General features: G+C 42.4%; 1 protein-coding gene across 1 annotated transcript in view; it reads right to left on the bottom strand.

Annotated features, from left to right (window-relative positions):
• Positions 1–17,846, bottom strand: part of LOC144824682 (uncharacterized) — a 151,455-nt gene that overhangs the window by 33,453 nt on the left and 100,156 nt on the right. The window contains exons 15-16 of the mRNA XM_078683716.1: positions 15,007–15,181; positions 9,484–9,680 (exon numbers count right to left, since the gene is read on the bottom strand). Coding sequence (XP_078539842.1) covers positions 9,484–9,680; positions 15,007–15,181 — 372 coding nt within the window. The remainder of the gene's footprint in view (positions 1–9,483; positions 9,681–15,006; positions 15,182–17,846) is intronic.

Raw genomic sequence — 17,846 nt, 5'->3', positions numbered from 1 at the left:
AAGAACTTTGGAGCAACTTTGGAAAAAAGCTCCATAAGTAGACCGACTGATCTGGCCAGCCAACCCGCCGACCCTCAACCGCAAGATGGCCTGCCGTCCAGTTTCATTGAGCTGAAAAGCTCTATGAGGTCTGACTTCCAGAGTTTGCCTGGGTGTTGGCTGAAACCCAAGTCGGCGAACCCTCACCGAATCTGGCTTGGTGAAGTATATCGAGGGGCCCACGAGAAAAAGCTCTGTAAAATGTTCTACTTCCGAAAGTAGAGGAGGTGACCTGGACCAATCACGAGAGTCAAGCCGCTCACCTTCAACTGCGAGCCAGCCTGGATCTCTAGTCCATCCCGCTGAAAAGCTCTGGAGGTCAGACTTTCATAAGTTTGACCGGAAGCTCATCGCAAGGCAAGCCAGTGAACCCTCACCAAATCCGTACTGGCTGAGAGCTTCGATGGACCCTGGGAAGAAAAGCACCAGAAATGTTTCAAAGCCAGAAGGTTAAAACTCTGACCAAGACTTACCGCGAGGGGTAGCGGCACAGGGCTCCAGCGCGGTTGGCCTGAAACTTTGACTTTGCCTCGGTCTAGTGCGACCAGATGTCCCAATAGTCACAATAGCTTTCTATGTGTTATATAGTGATAAATCTTTAAATTGTCATATCTCCAGATTTTTGTCATTTTGGTATCATTTTAAAGATACAAATATTTCGATGCTATAAGATGTCTACAACACTACTGAGTCAAAAGTTGAGTTATGTTTAGAAAAATACAAAAGTAAGAGAAAATATGATTTCGTGGTATATGATGTTATGGTTTTTAGTGCCGTCCTGATTAACTTGCTGCCGGACCGGAGGTTGTCGGACAGCTGTGTAACTTGCATCGGATTACAATATTTACGAAAAGCTGCCGGCCTCAGGGTTGTAGGCATAAAGCTGTGTTTTGTTGGCAACTATCAATAAAACTCTTACGAACCCAAAAAAAAAAAGATACAAATATTTCAATTTGTATAAATGTTTTGTTGGATTTTTATTGTGTACTGCATCTTAATTATATACTGAATTGGTGTTTTTAAATGCTTTACATACCTGTCTTTGAAGTTAAGGCTACCTGCTTGCAGAAAAGCTACCATGGGTTGAGCATTGGAATAATTTTCAGAGACCTATTCTGAGCCCTAGACTGTGTTAGTGGTCTTATTTCCACCACTTATAATCTATTTTCCAACAATAATAATTTATCAGGCAATAATATTAGAATAGCCTAAGGTTAATTGTGCTGAGATTATAGTTGTCTAGAGGTTTTGAGTTGTTTAGTCCCATCCAGGCAATGTTTCAGCATACATTTTATGATTAGTTGTTAAAGCATGTGTTCAGCAGAAAATCACAAATTTGAAGAGCATGTTTCAAAGGTAATAGTGCGATTAATTTTAGGGGTGGGTGAAAAATGTCGCTCCACCGGCTGAGTTTGCGGTGTTTTTTCTCTCATGTGGCTCATCAATGTTAATTTACTGAGCGCAAGCAAGAAAAATCGTGTGCTAGACCTCCTGTCGGCGAGATTTCTCAAAACTGGTGGTTGCGGCAAGTTGCAACTGCTGGCGTTGAGAAATGTGCTGCTCACGTTGGGGAAGCTGCCACTCAAGTAGAATATCTACTCGAGTGGCAGAAACAAGCAGCAACTCTCTGGCCGTTCGCGATGATTCCATAGCAGCTGAGCTTCTCTCATGAGGGCTGATGTCCTTGCTCCTCTTTGCTTCTGATATAGTGCATGCCATTAGTGTTGTACATTTGAATTTGAACTTCTTTGTCATCTGGCACTAGAGTGGAAGCCTAGAGAGCTACGTGAATCGCTCTGATCTCAAGTACATTGTTGTGATAAAGGGATTCTCTTTGGGTCCTGGGACACAACATTCTTTGTGTGGGCTCCCTAGCCAATGAGTCACAAATCCACTACAGAAATTTCTTAGTGACTAGTGTGTACTACACAGTGCTGTTTGAGAAGATTGTCACATTTTATCCACCAAAGGGCTGAGGTACAATCTTGGACAAAGTTTTCCCTAAATTTGGCTTCCCTGGTTTTAGGGGCAACATTGTAGCACTTTCATGTGCAGGTGGGCTATGCCAGAAGAAAACGACATTTGTTAAATTTTTTTAAGTGACTGAATATAAATGATCAATTTGAATATCTTTTTTGTAGAAATTTCATTAGCTGTAGTAGATCTGTGATCATGCTCATGTTTCTTCGTCTTTGCACCCTTTCTTGTTAGCCTGGAGTATGTTGCTGATCTCTGTTCTCTAAGGAGGATCTTATCTGTGCTCCTGTTTTAAGTAGAATCTTTACTTCTAAACTTCAATGTCTAGAACTGTTGTTACAGTAAGGTCTTGTTTTTGGTGGCAAATACAAGGATATTACTCGCAAAGGTACATTCATAATTCTTTTTTCACCATCTGGTGTATAAGTGCCGATGACCTGGTTGTGTCTGGCTGGTTGTGTTTGGAGTGACCCTAAGCTTCAAGTCTAATGGTGCTAAAAGCCTCGGCCCAAATGACGACTGAGCCACTATGCACCAAACTGGCAGCCAAGAGTTTCATTAACTCTCTGTGCCTTACCCGGCACTGAGAATGGTGGCAAGCTTCTTCTACCAGCAGCAAGATCAAGGTTGATGTGGTAGTAGGCGAAGATCTCAGCAGGCTGCATCGGGTGCAGCAGAATGAGGTGAGATCACCGCCCCTTCCCAAGCCTGCCCCCACTGACCTGACCTGCTGAGGTCAATGCCTGCTTTAGAAGATAAGGGACAGACAGATAGTTCAGAACTGTGCTTCTACACTAGCCTGGCATACAGACTGTGTTGATGTGCCTTGAGGACTCTGGGCCTTATCTTCACGCAGTGTTGCCATGACAAAGTCTTGTCAGTGGAGGACGGGAAGAGTAGGTAATGCGAGTGTCCACCTAAGAGACACTATTGCTATATCATTAAAAGAACCTCATTTTTAGCCGAAGCAGTCAACTAGCCTTAGTATGTGGATGAAAGAAAATCAGAATAACGGCAAGCAAATGCGATACTAACAAGGCACATACGCAAAAACACCACTCTGGAGGATAAGTAATTCTGCTGAGTATAAAAATGCATGTGGGAGAATGAGCTGCTGTCCAACTCTGACAGAGCAGAAAATAGAAAAGATGATTCTTCATTTCGCTCTAAGCATTATATAAAGGTGCAAACCAACTACAATTTTAAAAAAAACTGAAAAAGAACGAAATACTTGCCTCTGTTTTTTGGGTAAATAATAATGTTTATAATTTAAACATTTTCAAATATAATGAATTCATAATGGTGAAACTCCAATGGGCTTGCAAGATTGCCAAACTTACAGCTGGAAAAGTGGGGGAAATGCAGAAGGCTGGTCAGAGATGTTTTGGGCAAACTATGTGTGGAGAAGTACAGATCATGACTCTCTCCATCAGATTATCCTTCCAATCAGAACCCTGGTCTTTAGAAATCTGAATGGATTCTTTAAGGACCCGGTTGAACCTTTCTACCATACCGTTACTTTCTGGATGGTAAAATGAACAACGCTTGTGTTTAACCCCTTTACTAGCTAAAAAATTCTCCATCTCTTTTGAAACCAACTGTACCCCGTTATCAGTAAGGATAGTTTCAGGAAACCCCTCCCTACTGAACACCTCACGTAAAAACTTGACTACATCTTTAGTCTCAATGTTTTGAGTGATTTTAATCTCTGGCCAACGAGAGAACATGTCTACCATGACCAAGACATACCGTTGAGAATTGTTCCCTGAAGAAATAGGACCTAGGATGTCCAAAGCGACATCTTGCCAACAACGTACAGGGGCATCCCTAATAACCATTGGTTGTGTTCTTGTTTTACACACCTTATCAGAGGAGTTGCATTCCATGCAATCACGAATCATACGTTCCACAAGAAGGTCAATACCCGGCCACCAGAAATGCAAACGTATCCTTTCTTTAGTTTTGGAAATGCCCTGATGACCTTGGGGAGCCAAGAGAAGAATTTTTTCCCTGATCAAAGAAGGTGGAATGAGCCTAGTACCTCTCCACAACAATCCATCCTTTAAAGATAACTCATCTTTGACGTTCCAATATCTCTTGGCACCATCGCTCAGATTCTTGAGACCTGGCCAACCATCACTCACCAACTTACAGACCTCTTGTAACTCAGGATCCGTACATATTGCATCCCTCCAATCACACTCCTGAACAACTCCTTCTACAACTTCACACACCTTAAACTCGTCAATCTCCCATGAATCCTCAGATGATTCATCAATCTGATTATTTTGCTCCACTACCAACCTAGAGAGACAATCAGCAACTTTATTGTTAATCCCCGGTAAGTACTTTACTTCAAATTCAAATTCTTGGAGAGCAATAACCCATTTACAGATACGTGAGGAAATGGCATCTAGTCCCTTCTTATAAAAAACCTCCTTCAGTGGTTTATGATCAGTGTGAACTACGAAGGCATTACCCCACAAGAACTTCTTCAACTTCTTAATGGCCCAATATATACAAAGCGCCTCCTTTTCAATCACTGAGTATGACAATTCTGGACCAACTAAAGACCTTGATAAGAACAAAATGGTAACTTCTTTTCCACCTCTCACTTGTTTAAGCACAGCACCTAACCCACGGGAACTGGCATCTGTGACCAAAATAGAACTATTGTCAACATCAAAGCTACGTAATGAGGGAGCCAGACTTAGATCTTGTTTAACAAGTTCATACTCCTTTTGACAAACCTGAGACCAAGAAAATTTCACACCTTTCTTTAACAAAGCCCTCATGCTGGAGGTTTTATTGGCGAAGTGTGGTATGAATTTATTATAATATTCCGCCATACCTAAAAAGGTGACCAACTCCTCCCTAGACTTTGGTGTAGGCAAGCTATGTATGGTCTTCACCAACTTGTCTTTAGGTTTAACACCATCAGGAGTTAAGCAATGACCTAGATAGTCAATTTCAGTTAAATTAAATCTACACTTATTTTCTCTCAAAGTCAAACCCCTGTCTTCAAATCGTTCCAAGACAGACCTAACTCTTAAATCATGCTCATTCTGTGATGAGCCAAAGACGAGTACATCATCCTGATAAATTTTAACTCCCTTAATACCTCTCAATACATCTTCCATCACTCGTTGAAAAACAGAAGCTGCAGATATTAAACCAAAAGGCAGGCGAGTAAACTTAAATGTTCCTAAAGGTGTGATGAAAGTAGTGAATCCCATGGAAGTCTCATCAATCCTCACCTGATGGTACGCAGCCCTCAAGTCAAGAGTGGAGAACATGCAGGCGTCCCCTAACTGAGTCAACATGGTGTTGATATTAGGAAGAGGATATCTATCTGCCACGACCTCCCTATTGAGAGCCCTGAGGTCCACACAAAAACGAATTTCGCCTGAGGGTTTACGAGCTAAAACAACTGGCGAAACCCATTCACTCGCTTCAGTTTTAACAATGATCCCATCATTTAAAAGTTTATCTAATTCTAACCGCATTGGCTCTTGCATGGCCAAGGGAACATTACGTACTTTACATGCCACAGGAATAGCATTTGTCTTCAAGACAATGTTGTGAACATACCCAGTAAGACAACCAAGTTTGTCACTAAAAACTCTCTCAAACAGCTTACGCCAATCAGGAAAAGACCCAACATCCTCACGCACAACAGAGTACTTCTGAACTGACGACCCAACATTCTTGCACACCTCAGGGGATTTTTGAATTGTGACCTTATTACAGCCAGAAGTAGATGGAGTCATAACCTTTAAGGAAGAAAGATTCTCCCCACAGTGGGTGACTATATCCCTTAACACAATGCAAGGGTCCTCCCCCGGAAATAAGGCAAGACGTAAATCAGCCTGATGAAACCAACTTAAAATGCTGTCACCCCTACATGAGATGTAGATTTTACCTGTAGTGAGTCGTCCTTTGTAGTCGATATGACCAATGAAGTAACCCACAATTTTTATGGGCTTTCTACCATAGGCCAATGGCCTTATGTCGGGTTTAAAAACTTTTACTTTACCAAACAGATTTTCATCAAAGAAAGTTTCAGGAATTAAAGTAATCTTTGCCCCGGAGTCAAATAACATTTTGACTTCACACTTATTAATGTAAATTACATCAATGGCACCCTTACATTTTTTTCCATCGGATAAGGATACCTCCCCACAGTCCAAATCAGGATCATAGTCATCATCAAATATAGAAATTTCCTCACAATGTAATTCATCAGAGTCAGAGTCTTTCTCAACCAATACCTCCTTAACTTGCTTTTTCTTTTTGATTATCTGAGACCTGCAAGCTTTAGAGAAATGTCCTACTTTACCACAATTATTGCATTTAGAAGACAAGGCAGGACATGACTTATCATTAGCTAAATGATCCAAGGCATTGCATCGGAAACACTTTAACTTTGGATTGGTAGAGACTCTTGAGAAATTATGAGAAGAAGAAGGCATACTGTACCCCTTCTTAGAGTTTTTAGAAGTTGATCTCGGGTCAGATCTCTCTGTATATTTATTCTTATTAACCACAAGAACCTTTTCCTCCGAGATCTCCTTCTGTTTTTTAAAAACGTTCACACATGCATCCGAGTGTTCTAGTCTTTTGGCTATAGCAATAACTTCGTCTAAGTTAGGATCATCTTTCTGCCACAGTTCGTCCTTAACTTTTTCCAGACAACACCCTAGCATGAATTGGTCACGCAGTCTTTCCTCTAAAGAACCATCGAATTTGCAAGTGGCAGCTAACTTTCGCAAAGCCGTGACATAAGTTTCAATTGACTCTTCCTCTTTCTGCATGCGTCTGCCAAAGTGGTACCTTTCTAAAATGGTACTGACTTTTGGTAGATAGTGCTTGTCTAGTTTTTTAAGGTTAATGTCGAATTCATTTAAATTGTTAGCCTCTTCAGTATCTAACTCGGGCAAATGCTCAAATACATCTTGCCCTTCAGAGCCTAAGCAGTGCATTAGAAGCGCAGACTTTCTCTCTGCAGAAAGAGAAGTGCCACATACTCTAGCATAATTTAAAAATACCTTTTTCCATTTAGACCAGCGAATAGGTGGATCCCCTGGTTTTGAAAGGAAGAAGGGTGCGGCCGTAACGTTTTGCATAACTTCAATAACAAAATGAATCAAATAAAATTAAACGAAATTGAGGAAATCCTAGCAGATTAATAAGGAAAGTGACTTAAATATTTGTAACTTAAGTACTAACTAAAAATATAACCTGTAAACAGAAAAGGTTATAACCACAGTAACAGTTGTGCAGGTAAATCACTCAAAGTAACTGTATACATAAAAGTAGCTGAGTGTGTCAGCGCAGAAAATCAGCTGCACACCTGAAAGAAGCTGAGTGTGTCAGCGAAAAAGAGATTTCTCAGGACTTAGATTACTGCACACTGGAAAGAAGCTGAGTGTGTCAGCGCTAATAAGACTTCTCAAAACATTTGTCCAGCAGAAACCTTTAGAGTTCCAAACACAGGAAGTCAAATCAGCATAAATCCGAATGAAAGCTGTAGAAATAAATGTCTTTACCTTTGGTTCGTCCAAATGGAGATATCATGAATTATTCACCCACTTAAGCGCCAAAAGGAATAAGCACTCGATAATGTGATTATTAAGAAGCAGAGAGAGCCTGAGAAGCGTTGCGCTGCTGAGGTAAAACACTCGATGATCCTGTTGTCAAGTAGAGTAAGCGTTGTCAAGCAGGGCTCACTGTGATGTCAGTGAAGCGCAACGCTTGAAACGCAGCGTTGTCTGAAGAGCCTGTGCGTCACAGTATGGCCAGAAGAGGCGTCAGTGACGAGCAGATGCAGGCGTCACACCGAAGAAACGGCAGAGGCTGGAGATGGAGCGTGCAAAGCGAGGAGGCGCGCTGATGATGCCGGTATTTATTTTTAAACACAGCGATGATGAAGCTTGAAGGCGCGCAGATGCTGCTGTGTTTATGTTTGAAATATCAAACACGGCAGCGCACAGGATGAATTAAAAGTATTTACTGACAGTTCAGTGACGAGGCATGAAGATGTATAGATGTTTTGTGCGCGGCGCTTTGTTTGTATTTGTGACAGGTGCATGCGGTGATTGATAATAAGCCCAAGTGTTTTCACAGACTCGGCAGGAAGGCAGCAAACGCCAGAAACACATCAATCCAGCATATAACACGTCAACTCCAGCACATTAATAGTTGTCTACATCCAGCTGAATAAAAAGAATAGTACGAACAGCAGGAATCACGCTCTGGCAGGCACAAGGTTTTAACGTTATAAGAGTCCAAGACAATCAGGAAATCAGCACTTAAGAATTAAGTAAAGTATGTTGAAAGCACAAAGTCAGTTATATCCTTCTGTGTAGATAGAAGAAGACAATCGTCTTTAAGTTATGAGAAGCATAGACTACTGTCTTTAAATTATGAGAAGAGTAGACAGTTAGTATCAAGCCTCAGGAGAATGTATTGAATATATTAAATTAAGAAAATTAACGTATGATGAATCCAAGTTATGTAAAGTTGCTAAGTCTCAGAGTCACTACATGAAGTACCTTGAGTTGAGGCTTGGTGTTGAGATCCTTTTCTTATTTTCCTGTTAAGAGAAAATTTTCCTTTTTCTTTTTTTTTTTTTTTTTGAAGAAAATTTTTTGTTTGTAATAAGGAATCTTCTTTCATCCCAGTCTCGTCGCCAATGTGGAGAAGTACTTCTCAATTGGAGGTTAGTTAAACAGGTTTCTTTATTCTCATCAAAGGAAGAAAGGATCTCATCCACAGCAGAGATAGGCAGGCAGCAACTGACACAGCCTTGTTCAGATTGGAACCATAACATGACTACATCATCAGATTCTATGAATAACATTCTAGTCAGAGTAAGTGTAGAAGCAAACATAGAGAAGGATACCACACTATGGTATTCTGGGGATTGATCAGATGTGGGAAATAATTCATTCTATGGCATTTACAACTGGGAAGGATGTTAAGTGGAGAAATATTTCACAGATGAAGGATGAATAGTTGAATTACACATTTTATGTTCTACCCTGAGCAAGGGATAATCAATCATGTAAAATGAGTTGTGACAAAGCTTTACTTTGTGCCAGTTTGATAGACCTTATACACATTAGCCCTAAGACAATACCTACTGATGGCATATTGAAAATTGTGATTAAGTTTGTACACTGTAGAAAATTAACAGCGAATAAAGTCACAGAGATTAAGGAGTTTAGGTGGTCCTGGTGCAATGACAGGGTGTGCTCACTAGGATGGTGAGATTGAGCCCTATTCCTCTATTCCTCTTTTAGAGGTAGCAGCAGTCGGAAAAGGTGTAGGTAAATGCACCTTTCTTAGAAGGCCAGGAAAGCAGATCACCATTCCATACCATTAGTGATGCATGGACAAAAAGACAAGTCTAGAAGAGTAGCTGAACGACTTTTTGGACTTAGGCCTATGTGTGACGCTGCTGACCTGGTAATCCATGGTTGTATTGGGCACATCTTCCAGTGCCATGCGGTGGGAAGGGTCAGGCATAGGAGAGGTGCTACTGTCTTGGCAGGGCGGACCTGATGGAGCAGGGAAAGGAGATGTAGATGCCTCTAGTACTTCTGGTGAGGGTTGCAGGAGCCTCTGTAGCTCTTGTAGACTTGTCAGCTGCAGGTCAATCCCTGAAAAAAATCAGTACATCAGACAGCATCACCGATTTTTAGGTTAATCATTGTATTTATTAAAATAATTTCAGGCAAACCTTTCATGCCACACAGTATTAACAAAAGGTGTAAAAAGCGACATACACACTCATGCTTTTTAAAAATAATGTTCAAGAGGTTTGGATACAGTCACCCAATTTATGTTGGCATCAGGTGGACCGGTTAAAGAGTATTTAATGAGGTGGTGAAGTGAGGTGTTGCATAGAAAGAGTGCCATAATGGGGTGGATGTCACTTTGTTCTCCCACCATGCCACCTGTGTGGGCGGTTGGCAGACTTCAGGCCATTTGAGACTGGCTCAGGTGCAAGTGCTACCAGACAGCAGAGCTACACTCACATGCCGGATACAGTCCTTTAGTGCCCTTGATTCCTCATTATTGCGTAATTAATAATGCCCATTGTGGTCAATATAAGGAGGGAAAATACTGAGGTTACGTGCTTGGGGGTAAGTGCAGGATGTGGGGTTGTTGTCAAAAGCTGCTCTGGATCTTTGGTGTCTCACTGTATATAGCTGGATATATCTTTTAGGTTCAACCTCGCTCTGAATTCATGTTATTCATTTTTCTTAGCTTCTTTGATATCGCCCCGAATAGCTTCCATTCTTCATTTCTTCATTCCTTAACCTTTGTCTGGGGCATAATTCCTTTCTTTTTTAACCTCCTTTAAGAAGACTGATATCCTATTGTTGGTGTCCTGATGTACCATACCAAGGAGGGAGTTCTCTTGGTGTGCCTGACACTGCTCATCTCATTACTGGGTTTAGACGACTATTCTGATACGAGCTGGTAAAATGGTAAAAGTTATACTGAATTGGATTTTTTTTTAATGACATACATATTTTTTTTAACAATAACTAAATAAAACTTTTAAAAAAATAGTTAAACAGTTAAGTTTTACTAACATTTACAAAGTAATGATTAAATATAGAAATTGTAGTGAGGGTGAGATGTTTTAATTATTTCAAGTAATAATATTTATATAGTAAAGTAATATATTTGACTTAATTATGTATTAAGCTTTTAATTAAATGAGTTAATGTGTTGTAACTTTTCTAGTCAGAAGTTAATCATATGTTTTAAAGTTAATTAAAGGGAGATGATCTCTGCCCCAATGGTAGAGACCACCACCTATGGGTGAAAGGTTATGCATAGTAACTTTACACTCATAAATCCTGGTGCAGGAGGATCCACCGGGGGGCGGACACATGTCCGTTTGCACCTAGGAGTAACTACATTTAAAAATGGCGAACATCAAAAAAGCAGTAAAATTACCCATAGGTGCAGTAGTAAATTGACACAGGTAAATCTACACGTGTAAACATGCCTTTCTAAATAGTCTCTGTGATAGTGTTTCAAGTATAAATGTATGGTTTGGTAGATCATATTTACTGAGTACTAAACATCTCATCATGGGTCTGGATGATCTTCCACTCACCCACTGGGTCATTAGCCCACATCTGGAAGAAAAAAGCAGCTAACTTTCAGTAACAGTATTTCTAATGTCTTTCTGGGGTTGTGTGGTGTCAGGGCTGTAATTACCGAATTCCTCAGCTGAAGGGTGTCACACACCCTTGGGAGCCATATGGGTCCCTGGGTGAAAGAGTTCATCATGGCCTGACAACAAGCTCAATAAGACAGATTAGTGGATGGAGATGGACACTCTGGTTGAGGATTCTGGAGAACTGGGATTCACTCAGCGGAAGAAGCAGACGCTGTTAAAAGACAGAAACGATGCTTTAAACAATCACTGAAGCAGTACTGTGTTTCTTGGTTTTTTTGTGCTTTGGCCATTTAGAGGACCTCTCCCTGCCTGAAGGAGTGAAGAGGAAACATTTGGGAGTCATATTACTGGCCAGAGCCAAGAACAACTTTGCCTCCCATTGCCCGAAGGCCTTCAGTGTATAGAGGCATCACATATAGATTTTGCGCGGATCTGACAAGAAATCCTGTTATGAAAACGTTGACAGAATTTACAAAATCCTACTGCACCAACCCAAGATATATGACACCATTGCAGTAAGCTTTCAAGAGAGCGTACACATGATTCACATGGATAATAATACTAATAGAAATAAATAAAGGAAATCAAGCTAATGGTTCTCTTGATCCTGAACTAACATCTCCGTTCATAAATTGACACTAAGGGGCATATTTAGAAGGAGTTCACGTGACCAGAACGTCACTTTTTGAGATGTTGGGTGGCGTTAAGTCCTTTGCCTTATTTACAAGGCGGCGTTAAGCCACTTAATGTGGCTTAACACCTCCTTGTAAATAATGCCCCTACTCATGCAGCACTTAGCGTGAAAGGAGCGTGCAATGGGTATTTCGGTGGGTGTTCCACTGCAACACCTATTGCTTTTTGACACTGCCCCATATTTACATGGTTAGGAGCAGCGCAAAAAATATCACCAGGAAGTACCTGGTCTTATGCAGGTGATACGAGGAGACATGTTCTATTTCTCCTTGTATTTTGATCTTTCCATGTGTGCTGCATTCTGCAGCACACATAGAAACAGCAAATCGCCTGTAAAGATTGTTTAAGTGCAGAAAGGTATTCCTTCCTGCACATAAACAAACACCCTTGCAACATGACGTAAGAGTGCCTCATGTCGGGATGTGCCATAGTTTTGCAAATACAGAACTTCCCTGTGTTTTGAAACTAAAGTGCAGCCTTACCAATTTTAGTGTAACACTGCGCTCCGCCAGTTTCTAGTAAATATGCCCCTAAGATTTTTTTTTTTTTAAGGTTAGCACTCAATCTTCAGATTTTAGACACAATTTTAAAAGTTGCTTCCACACACCTAGCCACCTCGCAGGTTCAACACATGGAGTAACAGTGCGAGGTTCATAAAACACTGGTCTAGTAATGTACATGTCCCTCACAAACATGATAGGGACAGCACTGACAGCAGTAGCACCAGACTTCCCCACACATTGGGTCAGATTTACAAGAAACTAAGGCAGCGTGGTGCCGCAAGTCATTTTGCTACGCCCCGCTGAGTTAGCGCAGGGATGCAACACATTTACAACAACATATTATGTTGCATGTCTGTGCTTCCCCCAGTGCTGGTGCACACATTGCTGCCATGTGTCGGTGCAGGCTCCCATGCACCATGGCGCAAACATGCCTGCGTCATGGGGAGATTGTTTTTGTGCAGGAATGGGCATCTTGAGTGGTGTAGCATTCTGACACATTTCCAGATTTACGATTGCTCGTAAATCTGGAAATGCATCAGTGGACATGGGTGTTGCGTCAGAACACCCACAGCAAAACCCATGTCACGCCCCTAACATGCAAATTGTTGCATGAAAAGGGGCAATATTTACAAGCACAGGTAAAGCCACGCAGGGTGGCTTTACGTGTGCTTGTAAATATCACGCAGCAGGTTGTGCAGCTGGTGCGTCATGCAAAGTGACGCACCGGCGGTGCAAGGGGCTTGTAAATTTGCCCTATTTTGTAAAAATCCCCTTTGGTATCGCTTTGTTCGCCCTAAGTTGGCAGGGTATGCCCAGACGTGGGTCCCTTGCTCACTTTGCCACTGGATTCAAGATAAACTGGCTGATGAGGGTTATGAACCCGAAACCGGTCCCAGGGTGCTTGTTTCTGGTCCAGGGAAGACATGGCTTGGCAGTTCGGGCTGGACTGTTCCCATGGGGCACAGGGGCAGACTGATTTGCATATAGCCATGTCTGAACTGGGGTGGTGGAGTGAGCTAAAGAATGGTGATGGATTAAGCCCATGTCAATTGACTGGGGGTGAGTGTTTGATTTGCTCAAACGCTCCGTCCATCATCCCCTTTGATATCGCTTTGTTCGCCCTAAGTTGGCAGGGTATACACAGACGTGGGTCTCTTGCTCACTTTGCCACTGGATTCAAGATATCCTGGCTGATGAGGATTATGAACCCGAAACCGGTCCCAGGATGCTGGTTTCCGGTCCAGGAAAGACATGGCTTGGCAGTTCGGGCTGGACTGTTCCCATGAGGCACAGGGTCAGACTGATTTGCATATGGCCATGTCCGAACTGGGGTGGTGGAGTGAGCTAAAGAATGGTGATGGATTAAGCCCAGATCAGTTGACTGGGGGTGACTGTTTGATTTGCTCAAACACTCCGTCCATCATCCTCTTTGGTATCGGTTTGTTCGCCCTAAGTGTGGCAGGGTATGCCCAGACGTGGGTCCCTTGCTCACTTTGCCACTGGATTCAAGATAGCCTGGCTGATGAGGGTTATGAACCCAAACCGGTCCCAGGATGCTTGTTTCCGGTCCAGGGAAGACATGGCTTGGCAGTTCGGGCTGGACTGTTCCCATAAGTCACAGGGTCAGACTGATTTACATATGGCCATGTCTGAACTGGGGTGGTGGAGTGAGCTAAAGAATGGTGATGGATTAAGCCCAGATCAGTTGACTGGGGGTGAGTGTTTGATTTTCTCAAACGCTCCGTCCATCATCCCCTTTGGTACCATTTTGTAAGTAGAGCACAAACAGCATCAGTGCAAGCATAGGATGCACATTCAACAAGTCAGTAAGGATATTGGCAGCACTCGCTTCTCTCACCTAGAGGTACAGAACGTACCAGTAGTGAAGTGTTCCTTCACACATTCATCATTAATAGGACACCAATAGCAATGCATGCTCCTCCCTCCTTGTACACAGAGTATGTGTATCATGGGCATCACAAGAGCAGACTTCTCTCACACTTGTACACATTTCACTGGCTTGCACAAAGCTGATAGCATGGGTAGTAGCAGTGAAGTGCATCTCACACAAACAGACCAGGTTCAGGAAGTGTCCCCACGGTGTTCTTCTCCGTCCACTCGGTGGCTTGTCTAAGTGTGGCGCAAGATACAACGTGAAAGGTGGGTCTCTCTACATTCTCAGCTCAACCTTGCCCCGTCCTTGGAGAGATCACATGTAGAAAGTAGGAGTGGAGTTCAGAATTCATACCCATTTAGTTCATGTCCTCTATCTAGATGAAAGAGAATTTGTTTGTAGAATGTAGCCTTCTGTTCCTCTCTCCTTTTACACATTTCTTCTGATCAGAATTCCTGTTCGCTATGAATACATCATTAAAAGTGCATAGCACCCAACTTGCCACATGCCATAAGGGCGATCTCAAACTAGTGTTATTTGATCGACCAATGGTGGTAAGAATGCTGAGGCATTCAATTTACATATGGGCTTACAAGTCTCAGCATGCTTAGTTCTGCTGGCCAAACTGACAGGCCAGTAGAGGCCCATATTGTGGTTGACATTACTTTCCACCTTCCCCCACATGCTTTACCCACCTGTGGCTTCTCTCACCAACTCATGTACACTCCAGGCCTGGGTCAGCTGCTCCCTGGAGCGAGGCACTTCTTCCTCCTGGAAGCGAAGATTGAGGTCCAGTGATGCCAGGGGAGAGTGGGTCCTGACCCCAGCACCAATGAGAGGAACATTCAAAGTGAGGGCATCAGACGCATCCTACAGAGGAGTTAAAGAAGGCAAGAGAAGCAATTAGGTGCTTTCCTGGGGCTGAGCTGGAACAATAAATCAAGGGGTTTCCCCTTGAGTCTGGAGAAGGAAACTGTAACAAAAGACATTTGCCTGGGAGTGATGTATTGGAGGTTGTGAGGTGGTGGGGTGGTTAAGTCAAGCAGACAACTGTCAAAACAATGCACTATCCTAGGGAGCAACATCCACAAGGTATGTATCTTGTTATTAACAGTTTCCATGTTCTTACAGAACACAAACTCTCTACTGTCCAATATTACTTTCGCTTATTTCATTGGGTCAGCCACAATCACATACATGGTCTCCCCTAGGATCCAAGGTCTATATCCTCATTTAATGAATTTAACTCAGTAACAAAGAGCTACCTTTTGAAAAACAGTATACAGAACATGTATACTTCTGACCTTAGTCAAGGCAAAGCTACTTGGTAAATCTGTTACATAGGTAGCACAAAAGGTGATGAATGAAATGCTTGAATTAATCTCAGCCACTGGCAATCACTCCAGATTCCAGTTCATCATGGTTAGTTTGGCTGTGCTATTACAGAAAGGGATCAGTCATGTGCACATCTGGCATGGCCAAGCCCCAAAAGAGGTGGCCCATCCCGGTGCCCTTTTAACAGTAATTCAAGCAACCTCAGACCGGTTTTAGTTTCGTTAGGTCTCATTAGTGAAGTGCAAATTGAGTCCTGTGACACTAGGGATACTTGGACCCACATCTGCTTGAATTACTGTCAGCCATTGGCTAGCACTCAAGGCTGCATTCTGGGCCATCACTTTTTAGCTGGCCTGTGCCATTACAGACAGGGATCAAGCATATGCAAATTAGCTTAGGTCCACTTCTAGTGGACAATGGGACTTTAGAGCCTCATTTACAATATTTTTCCATATGGCACTACAAGCCTTCCTGCTGCACTGCTCTATGGCAAAAGAAAAAGGCAGGAATGTGCCATATCTATCAGATATACCTCTTATCTTGCAGTGGTGCTCAATTGGCTGTCATACACCAACACAGGTACCCTGCACCATGTTTCTAGGGCGTCTGCATTGTAGGGGTGATTGTTTTTGTGCAGGTAGAGACACCTTCCTGCATAAAAACAATCAATGGAGGCGATTTCCTCTTTCAATGTGTGCTCACTCGCCCAATATATTTTTTTTTATTTAATTTTTTATTTATTAGTATTTCAAAAGTAATCAACATAGGACATACAATGTCCAACATTGAGGCTTATCTGCCCCTTACAACAGAACTGCAGTTCAACACTCCATATCCAATAGGGTACTTTTCACTACATACATATTATGTCACATGGAAAACCTCAGTGTTGTTCCAACTGTTCGTCCAATCCTGATAGATAATCCACGAGATAATGCCAATAGTCCTTAGGCCTTGCTCGTAGCGGAAGCTCTTCCTCATACAGTTTGATAGAGTCCTTACAATATACCATATCACTTACCCATTGTTTTATTTGTGGCGTCTTCTTACTACCCCAACATATTGCTATGTTACGTTTGGCCAGTAGCAGTGCCAGTACACAACATTTGCGTTTTCCCGCTTTAACATGTTGTAGTAAATTTAGAAGGCACGATCGTATAGTACAATGTATCTCAGTTCCCACCATCTTACCCAGCATTTCCGTAACCGCTACCCAAAATTGAGCCACCTCTCTACAATACCATGCCATATGTACAAAATCCGTATCTTCCAGGCCGAATTTGTGTAGGCGTTGAGGCGTGTGGTATGTGTGATGCAGGTATCTAATGTGTATGAGCCTTAGGTTCCCGTTTGGTGGTAGTATTTCAGTAATCGTGCCTGCTGCATTCCATTCTTCATCAGTTAGTGGTGCTTCTAAGCACAGATTCCATTTCCGGATCGCTTTACCCGCAGTATCTCCTATTTCAGTTTGCTATGCAGCGTACAGTCTAGACATGAGGTGTCTAGGGTTGGACGAAGTGATGAGCAGTTGCAGTGTCAGTAGAATGTCAGGTTCTGCTGGGTAGGTGGGATAGTGTGCCCTTAGTGCACACTGTAGTCTATAGTACGTAAATTTAAATAGCATGGATTGATTCTGTACATATGCCAGGTCTTCCAGTTTTTTAACTGTACCTTCCTGATATAGATCCCCCAGTGTGTCAAAGCCCACCTCTCTAAGTAGTTCCATACCCACCTTCTCTTGTGTAACTGAAAGTGCCGGGTGATGGTGCAGTGGCATTTCTGGTGTGTAAAGTGGTTGTTTGTTCGCTTTTTTTGCTATGATCTGCCACGCTGCTGAGGTAGCATCCCCTGTATTAATATCTTTCTTATGCAATGGCGGCCTTACGTGCGTCAAAACTGCATCTAGAGGTATAGGGAGGGCGTCCCCTTCTTCTACCGCTGCATGTGTGAGGAATGGGATGGGGTGATACCAAAAGTGTGCATATTGTGCTTGCGCGCATAGATAGTACAGTAGATAATCTGGGACTTTAAATCCCCCTTTTGCATACGGTAGTGTCAGAGTGTGGAAGTCTATCCTAGCCGTTTTTCCCGCCCAGATCAATTTTAGGGTTGCTGATTTCATCGCCTGTAATACAGGCTTCGGTGGTTTTATCGGGATATTATTAAATAGATAAAGTAGTTTTGGTAGTAGCACCATTTT

This window comes from Lissotriton helveticus, chromosome 3_1 (genome assembly GCF_964261635.1).
Source record: "Lissotriton helveticus chromosome 3_1, aLisHel1.1, whole genome shotgun sequence".
NCBI classification, from domain to species: Eukaryota; Metazoa; Chordata; class Amphibia; order Caudata; family Salamandridae; genus Lissotriton; species Lissotriton helveticus.
This window is presented reverse-complemented; position numbering and strand designations above follow the sequence as displayed.